The 26,078-nt window shown below is 36.6% G+C and overlaps 1 protein-coding gene across 2 annotated transcripts in view; it reads left to right on the top strand.

Moving 5' to 3' along the window:
- VWA8 (von Willebrand factor A domain containing 8) overlaps positions 1-26,078 on the top strand; it is a 379,623-nt gene that overhangs the window by 207,692 nt on the left and 145,853 nt on the right. For both annotated transcript variants that reach the window (XM_003913811.3, XM_021929568.2), the window contains 5 exons: positions 12,963-13,038; positions 15,256-15,391; positions 17,961-18,080; positions 23,811-24,016; positions 25,642-25,793. In XM_003913811.3, the coding sequence (XP_003913860.2) occupies positions 12,963-13,038; positions 15,256-15,391; positions 17,961-18,080; positions 23,811-24,016; positions 25,642-25,793 (690 nt within the window). The remainder of the gene's footprint in view (positions 1-12,962; positions 13,039-15,255; positions 15,392-17,960; positions 18,081-23,810; positions 24,017-25,641; positions 25,794-26,078) is intronic.

The following is a 26,078-nucleotide window of genomic DNA, read 5'->3' as shown; positions in this document are numbered from 1 at the left end:
AGTAATAGCCAGCCTTTCACATTTACAGCAATTAGAGGGTTGTAAGAATTTTGTCAAGTGACAGTTTGGAATAGGACTGCAGCCAACAGCTCATGGCACCAAGCCAAATTAAGGTCTCTCACTAGGGAAATAGAATCATTCGTGTCAGCATGCTTGTAGCAGTGAGAACCAGTCCATTGCTCATCTTTTCTTGACTGAACTATTGCAGTAGCCTCCTGGTTAAGAACTCAGCCTCTAATCTCTCCTTTCCATGCCTCACATGTTTCTACCAATAAAGCTGATTACTTACTCTTCTGCTCAGAACCCTGCAATGACTCCCGTTGCCACTATCTGTTTCACTTGTCTTACTTCCACCTACCTTTCTCTCCCACATATGCATAAGCCATATGAGTTGCCTGTGGTTCTTAGGTATCACATACCATATCTATTACTCCCCAACTTGTTCCATGCAGCTCTTGTTGCCTGGAATTCCCTGTCAAGTCTACCCGGCAAACTCGTACTTTATCTTCAAAATGAAAATCAAAGTGTTTTCCTGTAAGAAAATATCTTAGATCCTTCCCTCTTCTTTTCCACAAGCAGATGTTGGTTCCTTTCTTTGTGCCACCATAAGCATAAAGTAGGGTGCAAAAGAGCCTATGTTTGATAAATGAGATTGAAAAATGTGTATTGAACTACACGGAATGCAGTCAGTATTGCACTTCTTCCATTTGGATCTCCTGTCTTTGTGAGTTCTTTTTCAGAGATGCTAGGCATTGAAACAAAGTAGCAAAGTAAGCTGAAGTTAGGAGGAGACCCTTAAATCACACAATAATAAAGTGTATCAATAACATTGCTCTTCCCAAAATATCCTTCTTTAATTTTTAATGAGAACAAAAAGGGTTTTTCTTTAATAACCAATAAAATCCAAGAGTGTTTTTAAGGTGGTGTTTTTCACTTTTAGCTCATAGTTTTTTGTTTCTATTTTTGTATGTTGTGGAATGTGTCTTCTTAAAAACTTTCGTTAATGGTTAAGTTTCGAGCCACTGACCTAGAACAGGCTCTGGTATTGTACCCGTCATTTTTTTGTAACAATTACATATTCCCATCTCTGTCTCCTTTGCTAAACAGAGAGATCTCCTTAAGGGCAGGTATATATCTTTGAACTTCCTACTTCCAGCATAATACCTGGAGTATAGTGGATGTTAGATAAACATTTGTTAAACAAATGAATGAATGTAATGTCTCTTCCCTTCCATCCATCTTTGAAACATCCATTTAGAGAATCTTCTCCAATCCAGTCTCTGAAATGGATAGATGATTGGTTCTCTGATGGCTTCGTATTTTCCGTGAAATGAAGGTCAGACTCTTCAGAATGGCAACGAAGACTGTACACTCTGGACTTAGCCTGCCTGTCTAACTCTGTGTCCTTCCGTGCAACTGTATCCTAGACATGCTGGGTAACTAAGTGTAGCCTTAAACTTCTCTTGCATCCCCCAACTTCTACATGCTTGTTCCTCTGCCTAGACATACTTTCTACTCATTCCTGCCAGTTAAAATCAAATTTCATAATCAGGACTCTGTTCTTTTCCATCAGGATTAATTGCCTTCTCTTCTGTATCCCCACTGCACTTTGTTTTGTTTTCTGTTACAGCCCTTGTCATCTTTTGACATGAATTTAATTTAATTGCCTTATATCTATCACCCTGTCTGTCATGTGAGCTCCCCGAGATTGGGGTCTGTGAACTATTCATTCTATAAACCATGCCTAATAACCTGCTTTGCACACTGGAAATGTATAAATATAATTCATTTTATAATTAGTATTTAATACACTCATGTGTTTATTCTTTGGCTAACCATTTTTTGTATGCTTACAATGTTGAAGGCATAATGATAGACACAAGGTATATGTAAAAAAATGTTATACCCTTGTCTGTAGGCAGTATATGTCTTGTGAAGGAGATACTCATGTGAACAACTGAAAAGTTTCTTAAGTGTAAAGTGCTTCCTATAGAACAATAGTTCAGCTGGGAGGATAACAGTGAGAAATAAGGAATGCTTCTAAGAGGAGGTGACATTTGAGCTAAATGTTTAAGGAATGGGCCTTAACCGTTTGTCATAAAAAGCGGGGGAAAGGGAAGAGAAAACTTTCCAGAAAGGAGAAAAGGTGCACACAAATAAACCCGGTGTGTAAGGAACTTCTAATAGCTCAGTATGGCCTCACGGTACATGATTGAAGTATCTGAAATGCATCCATCTCAGCAAGCATTGGGAACACCTACTACATGCTGGTTACTTTTCTAAGTGTGAGTGATAACATCAGTGAACAAGTACTAAAAAGGCCAGTCTTCATGTTTATCTATAGTTGCTGGTGAGAGGGAGAATGAGATCATTAAAATATGTAGTACATCAGATAGTGATAAGTGTTATGGGGGAAAATAAAGCAGGGAACGGGGCCAGAGCAGAGATTACAGTTTTAATAGGTTGATCAGGCAAGGCCTCGCTGGGAAGGTTGACATTTGAGTAGCTGGACAGTAGCCTATTTCCAGTGTTTTGCCTCTGTAAACATGCCTATTTTTTTCTACGTTGACCCACGTATTAAGTATTTTGTTTTGGTGTGGTTTTGAAGATGTTTTGGCTAATCTTAAATAAATTGCAGTGATACCTAAACTCGGATGAGAAAACGGGACAAATGAACCACATCCTCATGTTCATCCTGAAAGAGTAGAAGAGATTTCCTAGGAGATGAGGAACTTTTTGGTCCCACATGATGTAAGCTATGTGATATCTTTAAAAGGTGCCATTGTTGAAATGCCTACCAGCAGGAGTCAGAAAATGCTGCACATACCTCCTTCTTGGCATCATTCTGGAGGCTCTAGATGGTGATCACTCTGACACAGTGCATAAAGTGAAAAAACTGATTGCACTTACACCAAGATATAATGAAGTCCAAGATATAATGTGGCTGATACTAGAACAGAAAAATGCGTGCAGATGCTGAACTTGCTCTGCAGCGTCAGCCGTCTTCAGTTCAACTCAGTTTCCTGAAAGTGTTGGCTCAGGACAACAGCTCCTTGCTGCTATTTTCCTAATGATGGCTTAAATATTTTTGTATTGAAAGAAACTAGGTTTATTATGGAATAGCTTCAAAATCTACATCGCTGTGACATAGGGCTAGAGAGTAAAAGAAGTTTTAAATCTTAAAAACATGTACATCAAATTTTAAGATAAAACATAAGATGACAAGAAAATATGTTTAGAGAGCTGCTTCAGTCTTCTGCCCTCTGATTCCTCAGAGCTTCTGAGGTTCCTTTTCCTCTGCCATTAAAATGACACTGGGGGCCAGGTGCAGTGGCTCACACCTGTAATCCCAGCACTTTGGGAGGCCGAGGCGGGCGGATCATGAGGTCAGGAGATAGAGACCATCCTGGCTAACACAGTGAAACCCCGTCTCTACTTTAAAAAAAAAAAAAAAAAAAAGTAGCTTGGCATGGTGGCAGGTGCCTGTAGTCCCAGCTACTCGGGAGGCTGAGGCAGGAGAATGGCGTGAACCTGGGAGGTGGAGCTTGCAGTGAGCCCAGATCGCGCCACTGCACTCCAGCTTGGGTGACAGAGCGAGACTCTGTCTCAAAAAAAAAAAAAAAAAATTATCTGATCTTTGACAAACCTGAGAGAAACAAGAAATGGGGAAAGGATTCCCTATTTAATAAATGGTGCTGGGAAAATTGGCTAGCCATAAGTAGAAAGCTGAAACTGGATCCTTTCCTTACTCCTTATACGAAAATTAATTCAAGATGGATTAGAGATTTAAATGTTAGACCTAATACCATAAAAACCCTAGAGGAAAACCTAGGTAGTACCATTCAGGACATAGGCATGGGCAAAGACTTCATGTCTAAAACACCAAAAACAAAGGCAGCAAAAGCCAAAATTGACAAATGGGATCTCATTAAACTAAAGAGCTTCTGCACAGCAAAAGAAACTACCATCAGAGTGAACAGGCAACCTACAGAATGGGAGAAAAGTTTTGCAATCTACTCATCTGACAAAGGGCTAATATCCAGAACCTACAAAGAACTCAAACAAATTTACAAGAAAAAAACAAACAACCCCATCAAAAAGTGGGCAAAGGATATGAACAGACATTTCTCAAAAGAAGACATTCATACAGCCAACAGACACATGAAAAAATGCTCATCATCACTCGCCATCAGAGAAATGCAAATTAAAACCACAATGAGATACCATCTCACACCAGTTAGAATGGCGATCATTAAAAAGTCAGGAAACAACAGGTGCTGGAGAGGATGTGGAGAAATAGGAACACTTTTACACTGTTGGTGGGATTGTAAACTAGTTCAACCATTATGGAAAACAGTATGGCAATTCCTCAAGGATCTAGAACTAGATGTACCATATGACCCAGCCATCCCATTACTGGGTATATACCCAAAGGATTATAAATCATGCTGTTCTAAAGACACATGCACACGTATGTTTATTACGGCACTATTCACAATAGCAAAGACTTGGAATCAACCCAAATGTCCATCAGTGACAGACTGGATTAAGAAAATGTGGCACATATACACCATGGAATACTATGCAGCCATAAAAAAGGATGAGTTTGTGTCCTTTGAAGGGACATGGATGCAGCTGGAAACCATCATTCTTAGCAAACTATCACAAGAACAGAAAACCAAACACCACATGTTCTCACTCATAGGTGGGAACTGAACAATGAGATCACTTGGACTCGGGAAGGGGGACATCACACACCGGGGCCTATCATGGGGAGCGGGGAGGGATTGCATTGGGAGTTATACCTGATGTAAATGACGAGTTGATGGGTGCTGACGAGTTGATGGGTGCAGCACAGCAACATGGCACAAGTATACATATGTAACAAACCTGCACGTTATGCACATGTACTCTAGAACTTAAAGTATAATAATAATAAAAAATAAAAAATAAAGAAAAAAAAATAGAAAATTAAAAAAAAATTACACTGGAAGATAGGCAGGGGTTGAAATGAATTGTTTAACTTCTTTTGCTAAAAATGCAAAATATATTGTTTTTCCTATGATGCAATTGTGTCTTCCTTTATGAATATCTATCATAAAAACTCAATAAAACAGGTAAATGATAGAAAACTTAAACACAGATTTTCTTTAAGGTAAGAGTTTTCCAAACATAGTGCTTATTTATATACTATTTTTTGTTTGACCTGGGTGGTTAAAGTCTGATAAACATAAAACTAGAGAATTGGGAATTTTTTCTAGTTGATGAACAGCCAAAATGAGAATAAAATAGTTCATGGATTAGAGTGTGTCAAATAATAATATGCTATATACAAAATGCAACTTATATGGTAAATTTTAGATAACATATATTATGTGAAGATGTATTTTCGGTTATTAACCAAAACAGACATACCTAACCAACTTCATAGAGAACCTGATTCCTCTGGTAGGTTTAAACTGCACCAGACTAGCTTGTTATTTGTCTTGATGATAAAAAATATTCATTTTAACTTTATTTCTTTAAATTGCCTCTGACAAAATATCTTTTGATATTTAATCTCATGCAAAATTGAGTACTGTACTAAAGATGGTACATTATTAGTTTGGTAAGATAAGCTCCCTTAAGTGTAGTATGAATTTGAAGTCTTCAAGAAAAGGAATTTTTACCTGTTTTGTTCACAGACATTCCTCCAATCTCTAAAGCAGTACTCACTGGTATTCAATAAATATTTGTTGAATAAAAGATCATAGAAAGTCCTAACATGAAAAAGTGGTCACTCACTAATTTTGTCTTTTTATACACTTTTATGTTGTTACTTAATTGATAAAGTCTTTTTAAAAAGGTAATATATACTGTATTTACTGCTAAAGATTTATGCGGTGGGTACAGTGTTCATCAGCCACACCCGCTGGTTGCATGTGTGTGCATCTTTGTAACCTCATTCAACTTTGTATTTTTATCCTTATTTCATTCCTCTATTTTTTTTTCAAAAAACAATTAGAAAATATGTTTTTCTGTTCAAATAAGGGACCTGCACACTGTCTTTCTTTTTTGTCAGGAAAAAGGAAAATGATGTTCCTGCAAAGAAATTAGGTCATGTTGAATGCCTAAAATTTACCAAGCTGGAAAGCTAGTTTTCAGAGTGCAGAAAAAATATCCATTTTTCTATATACTATTTTAGTAGATTTGTTTTTATTTCTAAAGAGTGGACAACTTAGAACTTTTTCAGTTAGTTAAAATACTCGATTATCAGCATGGCTTTGACTTTGGAAGAATTTCTTTTTAAATAGTGTTAATATAGTAGTAGGAGATGTGGTGGAGGTAAGTAGATTTTGTAAACACATTTTGAAACGTTTCGTTTCCATCAGGTGACTGTTTTGCTGTGGCTTTTTGCTACCAGCTGTTCCCAGCAAGACCCTACCTCTGAAGAGCAGAGTGTTGTATCACCGATAATATTCTATGAATATTATCCCCTAGTGTCTTCCTTCCTTCTATAGTTTGGATTTTTTGCATCTGAGCATATTAGTGATGAGTCATTGACTACTAAATAAACTGCCCTACAAAATAACCATTTTAAAATATAGAGTCTTCAGCAGCTTTGGCAGAAATATTTTACTTATACTAAAAGGACTTTTCCCTCAAAGCGTTCCAAATATTCAAAACACTGTATAATAATATTCTTTTTGTCTCTGTCTCTTGCTCTTTTGTCTTCCTTACTTTTTACACTATCACATTTCTTCAGTGTTCTACATTAATTCCTTCTGTAGAGATGAGTAATCTTGGGCTTCAGGAGGTTAGGAGATTGACCAAACTAGGGAAAGACCTCAGATTTAGTCTGGTGCTGGTTTTCAACACTGCAATAATCATAGCTCATTTTGTCTTCTTTTTTCTTTTTTCTTTTTAATTGTACATTGACAGTTTATAATTGTATAAACTTATGGGTTCTGTGAAGAGGGAGTTGTGTGGGGAAAAAAATTTATAGAGTCCAAAACGATGTTATACCTTACGAATACAATGCGAAATAATTAAATCAAGCTAATTAACATATGCATCACCTCAAATAGTTAACATTATGTGTGATGAGAACATTTGAAATTTACTTAGCAATTTTGCAATAGGCAACACTGTTATTAACTAGAAATATTCACCATGTTGTACAATAGAAATCAAAAAGAAGAAGAAAACACGTTCTTCCCGTTCAAAATTCTATACCCTCCTATTGTTCTATCGGATAGCAACACCGCTTTTAACAGTGACTGTTTTTGTTTGAGGGGCTAAGGAAGTTTCTTGCCTAATATGGCAAAGTGAATTTGTCTTTTATAGATAGGGCTAGGGGATGGGATGCCACTACTCTGCGGACAGCTCAGACTGTAAACATCAAGGGATTCTTAAACTTGTTTACATCACCTTTTACTAAGTACCACTCTATTTTATTAGTGATAATTCTGTTTAGTCCTCTTTATCTTTATTTCTTTACTCATTTTAAAGTAAGTCTTGTGAAAGTTATGTTCTTGATACCAAGGACTCATCTTCACTTGAAAAATATCTTTTGACAGCGTTTACTTCTCTCAATCAATGATGTTAGGCTTATGTCTTACTGGTAAAAATTGCCATTTAATTCTCTCTTCATAATTAAACTTCTGTTTGAAATGATGAGCAGATGGGCATCGTGGCTCACTCCTTTAATCCCAGCATTTTGGGAGGCCGAGGGGGGCAGATCACCTGAGGTTGGGAGTTCAAGACCAGTCTGGCCAATATGATGAACCACCATCTCTACCAAAAATACAAAAATCAGCCAAGTGTGGTGGTGCATGCCTGTAATCCCACCTCTTCTGGAGGCTGAGGCAGGAGAATCACTTGAACCTGGGAAGCAGAGGTTGCAGCGAGCCAAGATCATGCAATTGCACTCCAGCCTAGGCGACAAAGCGAGACTGTCAAAAAAAAAAAAAAAAGGAGAAATGGGCAAACATTTTTTCAGTGCTGCCTTTGTTCCATATTCTGTCTTTCCTTTCTCATGTTTGAGTCATATTATTGTGTGGACCATTCCTATAGGCATTTCTATTTTAATGAACTATAAAGACAGAGAAGATTTTCGTCAGCTCTTTGAAACTCTTGTGTGTCTTCTTTCTTCCTTCACTCTTATGTTTAACTATTATTAATTTTCTAAAATCAATCTAACTATAAATGAGTTAAGATACAAGTTATTAAAATATCATCCTTAAAGTAAACATCACTATTTTTAGATATTGTGCTCCTCAATAACTTAGAAGATACTACCTTAATGTACCTTTATAAACAATCTTTCAGAACAGATCGTGCTTGCTCTCTCTTTCCTTATTTTGACAAAAACTTGGTCTTTACACAATTTAATTGCTTTTATTACATGTGGAATAATTTTAAATTACTATTGAAATATTAATAACTCTAATTTTTTTAAAAGACTTTAAAGTGCCAAAGTTAAGAATAGAGTTTAGTACAGTATTCCTTTGAGCAACCCCTTTATTGACACAGGCTTTAGTGGATAGATGCTGTAGTTTGTAAGATAGTCAAAAGTGAGAACAGTGATAACAAATGTCAACACTTAGCTGAACATTCTAATTCATTCATCAAGTATTACTGATAAATGTTTTGTACTGGAAAGACATCTCTTTTTTAAGCTTTAGGCTAAGAACATGTGACTAAAATGTGTTTTAAGTTTTCTTCTCCCTAGTGTTGTTATGACACTAAATTTTCATTCGCTTATATTTCAAAGCTGTTTTTGAGAGGAACAATTCACAAGAGGATTGAAGTTGCAGGAAATAAAATATTCTCTTAGGGTCATTGTCTGTGTGGAGAATTAATCTTTTTATCCAAGTTGCTCATAAATGCGGAGCAATGATTTTAATCAAGCACCCTCTGAAAAAGAAATACTATATTGTCTTTAAGAGTCAGTTTATGCTGCCTGTAACAACGGTAGTCACCTTATTACTTACTAAGTTAAAGTTTGCAATTTTATAGTATATCTTGGAAATCGAGCCTTTTCTTATTGTATTAAGTCTTATGCAGACAATAGTGGATTGTTTCCCACTTACATAATGAGGGTAACTTACTGAAACATAAACCTACTAATTTCTTAAGTTCATTATTATTTTACATATTTTACTAGCCTTTGCTTTTTTTTTTATGTACTAGATGAAGGGACTTATTATAAGAGCAGAACAAAACCACCTTTATCCTATAAATTTCTCTTTCTCACGTACTACTCCACTAAAAGCCACATTTCCCATTTGCATTTATTCTCATTTTAGTCTCTTTTGAAAATCATCTGATTTGTGCTTGTTTTCTCAAACCTGTGATTTTTATTTCTAGCACAAAAGTCTTTTGAGAAATCTAATTTGACACGTTGTATGCTATCAGAATTCGAGTGTTACAGAGCAACTTCATTTTCTTGTTAAAATTAGAATTCAGGTTGAATTTACTTAATCTGCTATGAAGCTCAATAATTATTAAGATAACAACTGAATTTCCTTTCTAATAATGATGCAAGAGTTCCTTTTTCTATTTGGTGCTGGAAGATGACATGTTGTTGCCCATTAAATATGTGAAAGCTGAGGTGAGAAATTCGTTATATTACTATAAAAATCTGTGTAAACACATCTATTTCCCTTCCTCATCCACTCCCTTCTCTATTGCTAGAATATTAACAATAAGTAAGTTTAACTAAACTTTGTTCTTGATTTGTTTAAAACTTGAATGATTAATTTGTTAGCTATATATATATATATATGTCCTGCAGTAAGTTTATAAAACCCATAAATACAGAAAATTGATATATGACAATCCATTTGTTACATAGGGAACATTTTATTCATACTGAAGATTTATAATCACCAATAACTTGCCACAATGTATTTTTCACTTTCCCTACCATCCCACGGGGCTTTATTTTTAGACATAATTTAATTTGTTTTTTAGAGAAGATAAACAAAATTAGATTCTTTGTAAAGTATAGTGCTAGGGCCATAAGAAGCAGTAGATTATGGGGGCAGGTGCCAGGCCCAGGAGAGCCAGGATTATGGCGATGGGAGTTGGATAGGAATCAGGAACAGCAACAGGCCAGAATCCCAGAGAATTAACCGAAGAAACTGTTTGGTCAAGTTAGAAGGAGAACCTTTCCAAGTTAGATGCAAATAAGGCAAACAGTCTAAAAGTTGTAATTGTCAATAACTGTATTGCCAGCATACCTGTTCAAGCTCCAAAAATGAGGAATCTGATGAGGAAGGTACCCACGGCAACCGTAAGTTCCAATTCAACTCCATCTTGGACATAAACCATCAACCCCTCGGTCCCTTGACTAGTCAATCCCATACATACCTTCTCAACATGACTATACTTTCTAATACAGACCTACAGATGCATTCCTTAGAATGCACCATTTCTTTTTTTTTTTTTTTTTTTTTTTTTTGAGATGGAGTCTCGCTCTGTCACCCAGGCTGGAGTGCCGTGGTGCTGTCTCAGCTCACTGCAACCTCTGCCTCCTGGGTTCAGGCTTTTCTCCTGCCTCAGCCTCCTGAGTAGCTGAGGTTACAGGCACGTGCCACCATTCCGGGCTAATTTTTGTATTTTTAGTAGAGATGGGGTTTCACCATGCTGGTCAAGCTGGTCACAAACTTCTGACCTTGTGATCCGCCCGCCTCAGTCTCCCAAAGTGCCAGGATTACAGGCTTCAGCCACCACACCTGGCCAGAATGTACCATTTCTTACCCCTAAGAGAATTAGCTTTACTCTAACCCAACATTTACTAGAGTAGGTTCCAGATTCTCTGTTTAAAAACAAAATCCAATGATCTAATAAATTTGGAAGTCTGTATATTTTATCCTGCACTATAAACTACATCGTTGACTTTTACTTTTTCGTATTTTTTGTTTATTTCATTCATTCAACAAATATTTATTGAATTCCTCCAGTGAGCCAGACATCTAGATGGGGAACAGAATGAGGGACAGTGTGGACATGTTCTATATTCTTAGATCTTACAGTCTGTGTGGGAAGATAGTAACACAAGTACTTACAGTATAGTGTGTTAAGGGCTGAATTAAGGGATATATGGCAAGGGGATCACATAGCAGGGGCACCTAAGCTTGTCTACAAAAGGTCAGGGAAGGGATTTTTCAAGAAGTACCATCTATGCTAAAAAACTGAAGATCAAGTGAAAGGTAGGTAGGCAAGGAACTTTCAGTCACAGCAACAACAATAATAACAAATATCTAAAGCTGGTATGTAATTACACCCCTGCTATCTGCCAGATACGGTGTTAGACACTTTCCCAGTGTTCTATCAGCAATCCTTTTGAGTGGGCTTTATTACTTACCCAAAATCACATGGCCAATAAGGGGCAAAACAAGAATTTGAATCCTGATTGATCTGACTTCAAGGTCTTCTGTGCACTACTCCACAGCTGCCTCTCAAAGCAATCAACTGATTTTTATTATATTTGTTCTGCTAAAAGAAAAACAGTTATTTGATGACATGTTAAGTTTATCTTGTTTTTTATTGTCAAGTGCTATTTATTACTTTGTAAAAAACAGATACACATTTTGCAATTTTAATAGATTATAATAAAGTTTGGCATTTGGGTGTACGTTTCACAAGTATAACATCAAGGTCTGAAGTTCACTGTCCAGTAGTGTCCTGTACATAGTAGATAGTCAAAACAACACAATTGCAACTTCATGCTTTACTTTGAATAAGAAGTAGGGTAGTTTGAAAAAATAACTTTGAACTCTTCAAAGACGCTACTCATATTTTTAAAGTAGTTCTAATTCTCTGTGGGAAATAATCTTAGCTAGAAGGCAAAGATACAAAATTGATCCCCTTAAAAATATCTGACCCTACCTATCACCTGCAACTTCCTTACACACATTTTGGCAAGAATATCCATACTTGATGTGAATGTTACAACTCATCATGTGAGGAGGCTCTTAACATCAGGATGGCCAACTGTTAATATTTTTGAAGATCCTGATCTAAAGGAGGGTCAAGTAAATAGTAAAAAGTAGATTTAAGAAATATAATGGATTGCCTTAATTCCAACAGAAATGTTCAAAATCCTATGAAGTAGTTCTTTTTTTTTTTTTTCCTGAGACGGAGTCTTACTCTGTCACCCAGGCTGGAGTGCAGTGGTGTGGTCTCTGCTCACTGCAAGCTCCGCCTCCTGGGTTCATGCCATTCCCCTGCCTCAGCCTTCTGAGTAAGTGGGACTGCAGGCCCCTGCCACCACACCTGGCCAATTTTTTTGTATTTCTAGTAAAGACAGGGTTTCACCGTGTTGGCCAGGGTGGTCTCGATCTCCTGACCTCGTGATCTGCCCCCCTCGGCCTCCCAAAGTGCTGGGATTACAGGCGTGAGCCACTGCATCCGGCCCCATAAAGTAATTCTTGAGTATTCTTGGCATGCGGTATGGTAGTCTGGCTTTGGCACCTAGTGATGGCAGTTTGGGCCTGAATGTGTAATTCCTAGATTTGCTTTGTCTGTCAGCATACCAATCATTACCAAACTTGCCATCAAAATTGTATTTAAACAATATAAATGTTATATTATTTATATATATATATGTGTGTATTTATATATATATATATATAAAAAATTTATTTTAGTTTCTCCTCTTCACCCTCAGGAGGTAATTTTGAGGTGTGAAGTGGTTACAAGAGATATTACCAGAAAGAAAAAGAGAAGTGAAGAACCTGGATCATCTATAAGTCTGGATGAATTCTCAAATTCTTTGTAATTTATACTGTATTAAGTCTACAGAGTATTGTTACTGAAATAAATTTCACTTGCTGTTTTTTTTGGTGGGGGGGAGGGGAAGCAGGATGATGAACAAAAATCTTTTAAAAAATGCACCTGTGCTGTATTTTTATTCATGATCAATCATCAGCTTATTTCCTTACTAACTATAAAATGTGTTGGTTTTACTTTAGGGATACAACAGTACAAACTCTTACACTTCAGCCTTCAGTTAAAGACGGACTTATTGTATATGAAGACTCACCTTTGGTTAGTAATCTAATCACAGAAATGTTTTCAAGTGTATTTTTGTATCATAGTTGTGTTTCAGTTTTTGGAGGATGGATCTCTCATGGATTATGTATTAGTCTGTTTTCATGCTGCTTATAAAGACATACCTGAGACTGGGTAATTTATAAAGAAAAAAAGGTTTAATGGACTCACAGTTCCACGTGACTCTGAAGGCCTCACAATCATGGTGGAAGGTGAAAGGCATGTCTCACATGGCAGCAGGCAAGAGAGAATGAGAACCAAGAAAAGGGGTTTGCCCTTGTAAAACCATCAGATCTTGTGAGAGTTCCTCACTACCACAAGAACAGTGTGGGGGAAACTGCCCCCATGATTCAGTTATCTCCCATCGGGTCCCTCCCACTGGGTCCCTCTTTTGAATTATGGGAGCTACAATTCAAGATGAGATTTGGGTGGGGACACAGCCAAACCATATCAGATTCTAGTACGTTTCAGCCTAACTGGAAAGCGTTCATTCATGTTCATTTTAGGAGAGGATATTTATACACAAATTATTGGGAAGATAACATGTTTTCCTATTTTGTCCTTCTGTCTTCAGAGTGAGAGATTTAGAGAATGACAGAAATCCTCTATTGATTTCTTTTCTATTCCAGATTTTTTTTTTAAGTTTACCATCATTTTCAAATGTATACAGTTTGAAAATAGGTAAGGTTTCTAGAAAAGTTTTTAGAAGTGTTTCTATTTAATAAAATATTTGCCCAGTGTTTTAGACAGCTGGGAAGATCCAGTCCTCAACTTCCTACACAAGACCTAAGGAAATCTCAGCCTGCCAGGCATGTCCCTCTGTGCACATGACACCTTTGCAGTAATGGCACAAAGAAGTCATCATGGGAACCTCTGTGGTCCACACCCCAGGGAGTGGAGTCTTTCGGATCTCCTGCCTGAGTTCTCCCAGATTGGGCCTGACTTTCCCTCAACAAAGACCGGGTTTAGGATAGAAGCTACATGTTTTCTTGTTTTAAATTCAGTTATTTTTTTATCCTAAAATTTAAAAAAGAAATTTCTTATAAGTTTTTTTAAAATATGCTTTAAAATAATTGTGGTAGAAGGAATGCTCATTTCTTAATCTGTATTTTCTTAAAATATACCATCCTACGAGAAAAATTAGGATATGGTCCACTTTACGTTATATTTCTTACTATTTTTTTTTAATCTTGAGATTTTCACTTAAATTCATTGGATATCTTCTTTTATCCACCCCTCAAAAATGTTTTTAAGACTTTTCTCTAGCTTTCATCTTGTCACCATCAACCCAGTCACCTTAAATCTAAGACTTTTATTTTTCCTTTCTCCTCTTCCCACCCAAGCAACTGCCAAGACTATAGATTCTGCCTCTACAAAACCTTCAAATCAGTCTAATGCCTTTTATTTCCATTTTTTTCATACCTCCCTCAAATCAGGTTCCCAAACCACTTTTTAACCAAACTATTCTGCATATTGTCGCCAGATTAAATATCCTAAAGTGTAGCTCCAAGCTCCACTTCTATCATGTGTCAACTCATAACCATTAAATTGCATCCTATTACTTAACGAGGAAGTACCTATTTCTTGGTCTGGCAGTTAAACCCTTAGCAGTAGACACCCAGTCTACCCTTCTAGTCCCTTTTCTCACATTTAACTTCTACTTCAGCCAGCATAGACTGTTCATAGTCACTCATTTCTAGATTTGCCCCAGGATTTCTTGAGTTTGACCATTGATTCTTTTTGTCTTGAGTAGCCACCTCTTCTGCCCTATCCATTTTGGGTCTATTACAATTGTATACTCTTTTAAGAGCTTTAACAAATTCAGTGTTCTAATGTCCACAATGATTGTAATGTCTCACTCTTCATGACTCCCATGACACTTTCTCTATTTGTTATACTTGTTTTAAATCTCTCCTACTCTTGGGTGTGAGATGTTGTTGGGTATCACTACCATGGGAATAATTTTAATACTAAAATGAAATAAAAAGATTACTGTAGAGTTGGCAGTTTAGTAACTACGTGAAGCTTTTGGTAGAAATCCCAAAATTTTGTTTCCAGCTCTGCTATAGATATATGTGTGTGTGTGTGTGTGTGTGTGTGTATTCTCATAACTTAAATAAAGCCAGCTGTTATAAATTCAAAGCAGTAAGTAATGAAGTTTTAATAATGGCTGTCTTCATTTAATTGTTTATGATAAATTTTCTGTCTTCAAAGGTTAAAGCAGTAAAGTTGGGTCACATTCTGGTAGTAGATGAGGCAGACAAAGCTCCAACAAATGTCACGTGTATTTTAAAAACTCTAGTAGAAAATGGAGAAATGATTCTAGCAGATGGAAGACGCATTGTTGCAAGTGAGTATTTTAAAAAGCAATGTTTCCTTTAATGCATACAATGTTTATATCTCTGTATCAAATCACAAACTTAGCTGGGTACCTACTTACAAATAATAAGCCTAAGTTCAATATAACTTAAGTTGCCTGTATTGACAATCATTTATAAAAATTAATACATCTGAATCTAGCTTTGTCAGTTTTACTTTTACAGCCAGCAAGCATCTTTGAAATTTTTAGTAGTAGTATTAGTACAAATCAACTTTGTATTTTACTACTCTGACAATACCAACATACAACCCTTGTACTCATCTCTCAGTTATTTGTGTATGATTTTTTTTTCAATTTGCTCATTATAATAAAAAATGCTGGACTTTTTATTTTATAGGTACAGATATATGTGATGAACACGTGTATATATAAAGACATATATATTACACACACACTCCTGCCTTAGGAAGAAGTTATCCTCTGTTTTTTATTATCTCTTGCCCCCCTCCCACACACACCCTTTTTGTTGTTATTGTTAGGAAAAAAAATGAAGAGAGATTAATCTTGTCAGTGTATTTAAACTACAAGGAGCAATTAAGTTTGTCTGATGCAATGTGAGACCATTTCCTAAATTTAAAATTTAAAATGTTTGTGTCCTGAAAGGACTTGAAAATCTGTAACTAGCCATTGAAAATATATAGCCAACCAGAGTAACCAAACAAGTTGAGACTAATAACTAAAATCTTCAATACTCAAAGAGAGTATGTAAGGAAAACTCCATTAAAAAGGTACAAGTGCATCACCACAGAGATATTCTGGGACAGCATCATTGCAAGATTGCCATTTTTGAGCCTGAACTTAGCACTAACAAAAGCATTCTAATATTTCAGTTTCACAATGATTTTATGTGAAAAATTAGAATTTGAGTTACCCTGAATACTTTCTCTTAAAAAAAAAGATCATTCAGACTGTCAGAATTCTGCCTGCCCTTATGAAGCATTATGAGGACAGTGAAATGGAAAAGAAGAAGGAATTGCTGAAACACAAGTGTAGTTTAAGAAATAATTATCTCCTGGCAACCTTCAACATTCTCTGATATATTTTTGAGGAAGAGTCGTTATAATTTTAAACTCAAGTGTGATTGTAGCTGACGTTTTGAAAAAGAGCACTTGAAGCTCTTTTGAATGTAGTTTCATGAACCATCACTTGTAGGGTTACATTTTTCATTTTCTTTACTTTTTAAATTTTTCATTTTTTATTGTCATTTTTGTTTTGATTAACTGATTAAATTTTGCCTATAGCCACATACCCTTTTTATTTTCCACTACTAAGATTAATAGGGATCAGAGTTAAAACTATTGGTTGTATTGCTGTACATGAATATGTACATGCTGAAAGATTACTTTTTGGTATCATAAAAAAATGAGAGTAGGTTCTTCCAGACTCATCTCAAATAAAGCTGTAGGTACTTCACAACTATCGTTTCTTAAAGATGGGCAACCTAAGGGTGGGGCTTAAATAAATTAAGATAGCAAGTGGTTCTTCCTGAAATAACCATAATAAAACTTTTACTATCTTAAATTATTTTCTGGACTTCCAATTCTATCTGAAATGTACACTAGCCAGTAGAAATACCTTTCACATTTACACAAAGAAAGCCCCAGTCAACTTAAGATCACTAATTTTAAGAACTATGGTACAATCCCATGATTGGAAATAAATCAACATTGTACTAATGAGTTTGACTAGGTTTTTAAGACCTTTATTCTATTACCATGTATTTAGGTTGCAGGGTGCATGATCTAAACAGGAATAACTCCTTCGCTGCGTAATGGCGGGCTCTATGCAAAAGGATGTGGTTACTGATTTGATAAAAAGTAAAGAAAGTTTGGATTATCCTTTAGCTATTCCTATTCCTTGAATTCTCTCTTATTATGGATTACTTTTTTTTTTTTTTTTTTTTGAGATAGAGTCTCTCTCTGTCGCCCAGGCTGGAGTGCAGTGCTGCGATCTCGACTGACTGCAAGCTCCACCTCCCGGGTTCACGCATTCTCCTGCCTCAGCCTCGCGAGTAGCTGGGACTACAGGCGCCCGCCACCGCGCCCGGCTAATTTTTTGTATTTTTAGTAGAGACACGGTTTCACCGTGTTGGCCAGGGTAGTCTTGATCTCCTGACCTCATGATCTGCCCACCTCGGCCTCCCAAAGTGCTGGGATTACAGGCGTGAGCCACCATGCCCGGCCTCCCTTATTATGGATTTCTGTCTTTAATTTTTTTAAGGACTAACAACATCTCAAGCCAGGCTTAAGTACCGTAAGTCTACATTTGGACAAGGTTGCTTTTTTTTAGATATACACTGAATGTATATAAGAGTGCAAGTTCCTGTATAATTTAGTATATGCTTTATCAGTGTTTGGTTCTTGAGCAAATTTTTTTCAAGAAAGTTTTTGTTTCTGCAACCAAGTTATCACAGCGAAATATCTTAGAGCTTTTTATAATTGAACAGTATAACTATTTATGTTATCTTCAAGACTGTTGCTTGATATTTTTAAGAATTATTAAATATTGATAAAGAATAAATAGAAATTTTGTTTTTCAGATTCTGCTAATGTGAATGGAAGAGAAAATGTTGTTGTGATTCATCCTGATTTTAGGATGATTGTTCTGGCAAACAGACCTGGATTTCCTTTCCTAGGCAATGATTTCTTCGGTACCTTAGGTAAAAACTGTAATGATAATAACAATACCAATAAAAACACTGCTGTAATGGCTGTCATTGAATGCTTATCATGTGCTATGCCACCATCATAATCACCTTGTGAGAATACTTATTATCCCCCTTTTAGTGAAGAAAAATATCTGATATTCAGAGAGGTTTTTGTTTTGTTTTGTTTTTTTCCAAGATGGAGTCTCGCTCTGTCACCCAGGCTGGAGTGCAGTGGCATGATCTTGGCTCACTACGACCTCCGCCTCCTGGGTTCAAGCAATTCTTCTGCCTCAGCCTCCCCAGTAGCAGGGATTACAGGCATGTGCCACTGGGCCTGGTTAATTTTTGTATTTTCAGTAGAGATGAGGTTTCAGCATGTTGGCCAGGCTGGTCTCAAACTCCTGACTTCATGTGATCCGCCTGCCTCGGCCTCCCAAAGTGATGGGATTGCAGATGTGAGCCACCCTGCCCGGCCCAGAGAGATTATTTTTTGATAGTGTCTGGGATAATGAGTGGTGGACTTGGGCTTCATATCTAAGTCTATCTGATCCCAGAGTCTTTTTTCTTAAACCATTACACTATACTTTGTTGTTGAGAAACTCTTAGAATAAAACACAAAATGAGAAATGGTTTTACTTTTGTCACATCCCCCTAACCATGAAAAATATTGAGGTCAGCTCTGAGAAGACTGATTCACATTGATTGGAGAGGCCCTGGGATAAACTTACTCATCAAAAGTCTTTAAGAAGGACTTCTCTTTTCTATAGCAAGTATATAATTCTGGACTCTCACACTCAGTGTGAAGCAGGCCCAGTCTCTGAGTGGGATCTTTGATCTAGCAATTACCCATAAAGGAATTTATCCAAGGAATTTACCTATACAATGTTTAAGTACAAGGATAGGCACTATAGCACTGTTTATAGTAGAAAGTATGCAAACAACCCTGATGTCCATCTAAGTGGGACTGGATAAAGAAATTCTTTTGTATCCACACAGTAGAATGCTATGTAGCTGTTTAAAAACAGAGAATAAGTTTACTGATGCTGCTATAAAAAAATCAATACTCAAAATAGTAATTGAAACAATAAGTCAGTAAAGTGGGTATAGTAGTTTACCCGTTCATGTGTTTTGGAAAAGGCAGGAGGGATGGATACATGCAAATGCTTGTACATGCATAGAATTTCTCCAGAAAGGTCCACAAGAATCTGATAAGGCGTTGTTTGCAATGGAAGTTAGGGATGGGAATATAAAATACTCAGTTATACTGTTTTGTAGTTTTTATTATGTACAGATGTTACCTTATCATTCTAACAATGCACATATTAACAAATTCATATTATCTTAACTTAAAATGTACCAAAATAGAAGGTACTATTCTCACAATACCTTATTTAGAGGAAGAAGAAAAAACAGCTTTCTAAATTAGCTCCCTTTTTCATTAAACAAATCTTTAAAAATCAAAAAAAAAAAAAAAAAGTTACTAACAATTCGTAGATTACTGATGCACTTAGAAATGTAATAATGTAAACACACCAAAGAAAAGTTGTTTCTAATTGTATAGAGGTTTGAGTTATTTTATTGTTTATAGGTCACCCCTTATACCCCAAGTCACTCCTAATGCCTGTAAGAATACTCTCTGTTCTGTCTCCATCTTCCATCCACCTCCAAATCCTCATACTGTGCCATCTGCTCTTGTTTCTGTTATCTACCCCTATTCATCCTAGTCACTTCTTACTGATCTTTAGCCCTTTGCTCACTTTCATTCTCTGCAACCCTACTCTTCTTTTGGAGTGGTTGCAATATATACATATGTGACCCATCCAACTCTCTGGCCTCTTGGCTCCTTGGATGTTTTTATTCCAGCGGTCTTATACCATATCTTAGCCATTCATGGCTAGTTTCTATAACTGACACTTCTGTAATTTCTGTTTCCTATTCCTATTCTGTCTTCATTTGTCCTTGGGATTTTTATCTCATCCATGCATTCACCACCTCCAGTCTTTCCAGCTACTCCCTCTACTACACCAAATCCAACAACTCTTCAAATGTATGAGAAGCTTCAATCCATTGATCCTACCACCTTTTCACTTACCCATCTTGATATATTTTCTTCTCCTTTACCTAGGCTTTCTTTTTTTCTTACCTAGCTTCAATTCCATGATCTTTCACATTTATGACTCCCTTACATATATTCTTTAGCTTCCCTGTTCCTCTCTTAGCTTGTCTTGTGCACTTGGAACCCCTCCGCCCTGGTTACTGCCAACTCTCTGACAACATTGAACCTACACATGTACAGCTGAATGTGGTTAGAAAAAGCCCAAAACTGACCAATCTCATTTCACATTCTTAGCAGTGGACCTCAAGTGTCCCTAAATGCAATCACACCGTGCTTCGCTAGACCTTTCACTTTCCTCTTCTCATATGATAATTCTTATCTTCTCTCTCCTCGCAGCTCCAACACTGCTGCATGAATTTCTTTTTGTTTTAAAATTATACAATACTTGAACATTCAATTACTGCAAGTGATTGAAATATAGAAGGGCTTATGGAGGGAAAGGGAAATTCTCCTTCATTTTCCCACCAGTCTCATTGCTTTCCCATTGCTAACCAGGATTCAGTTTACTGACTTTCTTTTAGATTTCTGTTACTTTCTCCCGTCTTCCTACTGCACTGAGAAAAATGAAAGCAATTAAAAACGAATGTCCACAGACTCCTACAACCAAGTCTTCCACCTACGATGTTCTGCTTTCCCACTTGTTGCAGGTCAACTGTTTGCATTCCCATCTAGAGGGAGTCCCTCCAGATGAGCACCAGATCCCACCTTCTGAAGGTTGCTGCTCTAGCAGTTCTGCCCTCCCTCTTCTGTATCAGCAACTTCCCTACATTATTCCCATCTGCAAACAATCAAGCTATTTCCTTCATCTTCAAAACACACACACACACACACACACACACACACACACACACCCCTCTTAATCTTACTCTTTTTGCCACCTATTGCTACCTTTTTTTCTTCTCCTTTGTAACAAAATTCCTCACAGTCCTTTGTACTCAAAAGAGTTGTCTACACTTGCAATTTCCATTTCTTCTGCACCGTCCTCACTTAAATTCATTCTAATCAGATTTTTGCTCCCATTACTCCACAGAAACGGTTCTTATCTAGGTCGTTAGTGACTTTTCTTTTGCTAAATCCAGTGGTTGATTCTTAGTCCTCGTTGTACTGAATCTACCAGCAGTATTTAATATATTATATAGTTGATACAGTTAGTCACTTTCTTCTCCTTGATGCATTTTCCTTCACTTGACTTCCAATACTTCTTCAAGTATGTTCTTGGTTTCTTACCTTAATAACTATTCCTGCTCAGCCTTATTTGTTGGAGCTTGTTAGAATGTCCCAAGGCTCAGGCCCTGGTCCTTTTACCTATCTATACTCATTCCTTTAATAAAATCAGAATGCCTCATGTTTTAGACTACCAATTATATGCCAGTTATTGCCAAATATTCATCTCCAGCCAAGACCTTCCTCCTGAACTTCACACTCATATCCAGTTTCCAGTTCAATACCTCCTGTCTTGAATTTAACATGTCCATGATGAACTTACTTTTTTTTTCTTAAACCTAATTTATAGTCTTTTGTAAATCTCTCTTAATGACAACTCCAAATTCATTTTTTGTTTCTCTCTTTCTCTTATGCTCTTTTCCATATATCCTGCAATCTTATTGGCTATACCCTCGAAATATATTCAGAATTATCCTGCTTTCCCCATCACCTCCATTTGCCGCCATTCTGATCTGAGCCACCATCATCTCTTACCTGGATTACTTCAAATAGTTCCCTAATGGGTCGCCCTGCTTCCAGCCTTATTCTTGAACTGTGAAATATCTAAGGGTTTACTCTACTTTTAAGCTAACAAGTTAGCTTGCCACAAAAGGCTTTCATGGAAGAAGACACTAGACTCCTGAGTCAGAGACAAAAGAGGAATGAGTCTTCAGCAAAAGCAGTAGTCAGAGTACCAGCATTTGTGCTGCTTCCTCAAGCCCCAGTTCCCACAGGGCAACAGAAAGAGGGCCAAATGATACCTGCACTTATAGTGAGATGCCTTATAGAAGAAGAATCCTGAGCTTAGGTAACCCAAATTACCTTCTTACAGAGAGAGAGAGAGAGAGAGAGAAAATATATCTCCCAAGGCTGCACTGTGTGCTCTACAAATATTCTTGGAAATACAGTCAATGTGGTCAGTGCCTCTGCTCACAAGGTATTTATCTTCCTACGCCCTTTTGTGGTCTGTTCACAGCATAGTAGTCCACGCCTCTGCTAAAATCCTCGGTGGCTTCCTATTGTATTCTGAGTAGAGGTACAAGTATTTACAACAGTTTTCAGTATCCTACACAGTATGTCTCCCACATCCTTCTATGTCTGTAACCACATGTCCTGTACTGCTTGGTGCTGCTCTATCCACTTCCTCTATTCCATCTACTCTGCTCTCCTGCCTCATCCTTCCACATGCCAGGTATGCCTGCCTTAAGGTCTTTGGATTAGCTGTACCAACTGCCTGTAATGCTCTTCCCCCAGGTATCAACATTTGCTCAGATGTTAACCTTCTCATGAGGTTTACCTGACTGACCTCCCCCAGCATCACCATTTCTACTGTCCTCATTAATCATGATTTGATGAGTGAATGAATGAGGGGTCAATTATCTTTTTAGGTTAGTGATAGGTTTTATTTCCAGCAAAAAAGGCAAAAGCCATTCTTCACCTTTGTATTTGAAAAGCTTTAGTATATGAGATAAAATTTTGAAGATATCATGGCTTTCATTTTATTCAATTGCTTTTAAATACACACATACAAAATAATTGTTCAAATGGTTCCTAAATCAAAGTAAGATCTTATTGCTCTTACTAGATATCGTCATTTTCTAAAATGAATATATTAAATAATGTAAGTCTATTTACTTTTACTTCCTTTGATCCCTGGTCTCTTAGATTATGAATCATAGAATTATTTTTCTAGTACATTCTCTTTTCTCTGAATTACAGACGAAATATTATGTTTCTATATTCTTTTTCTTGATTTTAATTTAGACAATATCTCTACAGGTTTACTTTACCAAAACTAACCTCTAAAGTGTATTCTATAAATCTGCACAAGATACAGATTGTTTAGAGAGTGATGCTACTAATTCTCCCTTTTTTAGTGCATAAAGCAGCATTTTTATGAGATAGATGTATATAATTTTTGAAGATACTCAACATCTGTTGAAGTTGAAAAGGTTGTCTCAGAACCATTTGAAGAATATATTCCCATTAATAGAAAAGGAATAAATTATCTAAACTCTGTTTGTGTATGTGCATTTTTTTAAGAAGTACTAATACAGGTCTGGAAAAATAAATACACTGAACATTAAGACTCAGTGCTTTTGGGGGAGGGAGTGGCATTGGCAGAGACTTAAAGGAGAATTTTTTTTTCCTCTTTGTATTGGAATATCTTCCCATGAACATGTATTCAAGTATTACATAAATTTTTTAACAAAAATAAATTCATGGAGATAAACCATCCATCACCCAGTTTTCTTTTCTTTTGCCTCAGTCATTTGCTTTCTTCTCTGTACCATCCTGTTGTTGGATGGGCATTCTGTGCTTTGATGAGCAACCAATGGCTCTTTAAACAACCATTCCATTTTTTCCTGTGACATCGTAATGGATTCGTTGCGTGCTGAATGTGAGTCTTTTCTCCCCTTTAGGTGATATTTTTAGCTGCCATGCAGTTGATAACCCCAAACCCCACTCGGAGCTCGAGATGCTCAGACAGTATGGACCAAATGTGCCTGAGCCCATCCTTCAGAAGCTTGTGGCTGCCTTTGGAGAGCTGAGGAGTTTGGCTGACCAAGGGATTATTAACTATCCTTATTCTACCAGAGAAGTTGTCAACATAGTCAAACATTTACAGGTAGGTATGGCACACACCTGTACATAAGAGCCATCACTCTCTTCTTTATTTTTTATTTTTCCAGACTGTACAGTTTGTACCAGAGTTTTTAATTTCCATAAATATAATAATGAGTCAGATTACATAATTTGAAATGTTTATAATCTAAGTTATAAATATAGTAGGCCAATGAAGATTATTATCTGTTCAGCTTTTAAATTAACTTTGGCAAAGTCTTCAGTCATTACCGAGGAGTTAGGAAATTTGGTGGAAGGCCGTTGTTAGAGGGCAGGTGAGGCAAGAGAGTGAGTCAGTGGGGAAACCTTCCTGTTCTGTTGTTAGGCTTTTTACAACAAGCATGTGGTATGTGAGTAAAAAATGTTTTTATTTTGAAACAAATCACATGGAGACAACAGCAAACAGAGTAGGAACTAACAGTACTGATTAAATACCTGTAAATACTGCAAGAAAATTTTATGAGATAGAGTAGGCAGGAGAATGAAATTTCCTGCGACAATGTACAATGTGTTCTCCACCTTACTAAATAAAACAAACAAATACAAAATGATATAAGTCTTACTTACAGAACAAATAAGGGTCTCCAAGCTAACAGTCACAACCCAACAACTCTTGACCTCCGCCCTATCCCCAACCCTCCAAGAAAACCCTAGAAAGAAAAGTAGAAAGGTGGGGTGGGGAGAGTACACACAGGGGAAGATGTTGATCCAAGGATACAAAGTTCCAGTTAGACAGGAGAAATAAGTTTTTGAGATCTATTGCACGGCATGGTAACTGTAGTTAATAACAATGTAATGTGTATTTTGAAATTGCTGAGAAAGTAGATTTTAAGTAATGGTTGTACCATAAAGTGTGTTAAATGATGGATATATTAGTGTGATTTAACCGTTCTGTAAGGCATACATACATTGGAATATCACATTGTACCCCATAAATATATAGTTATTATTTGTCTATTAAAAACATATGGAAAAAACAAGATTAAAAATAAAAGCTTTGTTCTGCCTATAAAACCATAAGTCCAATTCAGCCAGCTCAGAACCCATCACCTAAAGAAAATCAAAGCAGACCCAGGAAAGGACTCAGAGGACATGAGCAGTGTAAATTCAGTTGTAGTCATACTTGTTTTCTTGCCCTCTACTGCTCCCTGTTTCTCTGTTGTTTGTCCTTTTTAATGTTCTTTCCTTCTTTTCTTGTTGCTTTATATTTTCTTCTTCATTTACTCACAGACCGACTTCTCTGAAAACTTCTGTATAGATATTTAACATGCTCCTTTACTTAACTAGCATTTTTTAACTGTTCGATCTGGTACTCATATTAAAGGCAGGAGATTTCAGAAAGCAGTGACAGTCACTGACACCAGGATCTAGGCACTGCTCTAACATTTGAGAGGAGGAACTGTTCCCCCTCAAATTCTGGCATTTATTTAAAAAGGAAAATATTGTTAAGTCATCTGAGCAAACATTAAAAGAGAAAAATGTCTACATTTCTACTACCCGCTTATCTGACAAGGCCAGTAAATTTCTGCTATAGTTCGTTTGATCATTATTGTCCTATCCGTTTCATAATTCTTTATAATGTTGTATATTTTATCACATGCATAATAAGGGAATTTTTTTTTAATACAGAAATTTCCCACTGAAGGTCTCTCCAGTGTAGTTCGAAATGTGTTTGACTTTGATTCCTACAACAACGACATGAGGGAGATATTGATTAACACATTACACAAATACGGGATACCTATTGGAGCAAAGCCTACCAGTGTGCAGCTGGCAAAGGAGTAAGGCAAATTCACTGTTGATCAGTATTCTTCTGATTCTTAAATGCTGATAGTTCTTGATTTACCATTGCATTCTACAAAACTGATTTGCTATAGAAATTCCTTTTATGAGTAAGCTTTTCAAATATATGTATATGTTGCTATTTGCTGGCTGCTTTTCGGTTAAATAGCATTATTTATAGGCCTGTAAATTGAAAATTTTGATTATTATGTATGTCCCATGAGTAGATGTAATACAGTCAAATAAAGGGAAATATTTGTTTCTTTAACAGTCTCAGTCCTTTT

This window comes from Papio anubis, chromosome 15 (assembly GCF_008728515.1).
Source record: "Papio anubis isolate 15944 chromosome 15, Panubis1.0, whole genome shotgun sequence".
Classification (NCBI taxonomy): Eukaryota; Metazoa; Chordata; class Mammalia; order Primates; family Cercopithecidae; genus Papio; species Papio anubis.
This window is presented reverse-complemented; position numbering and strand designations above follow the sequence as displayed.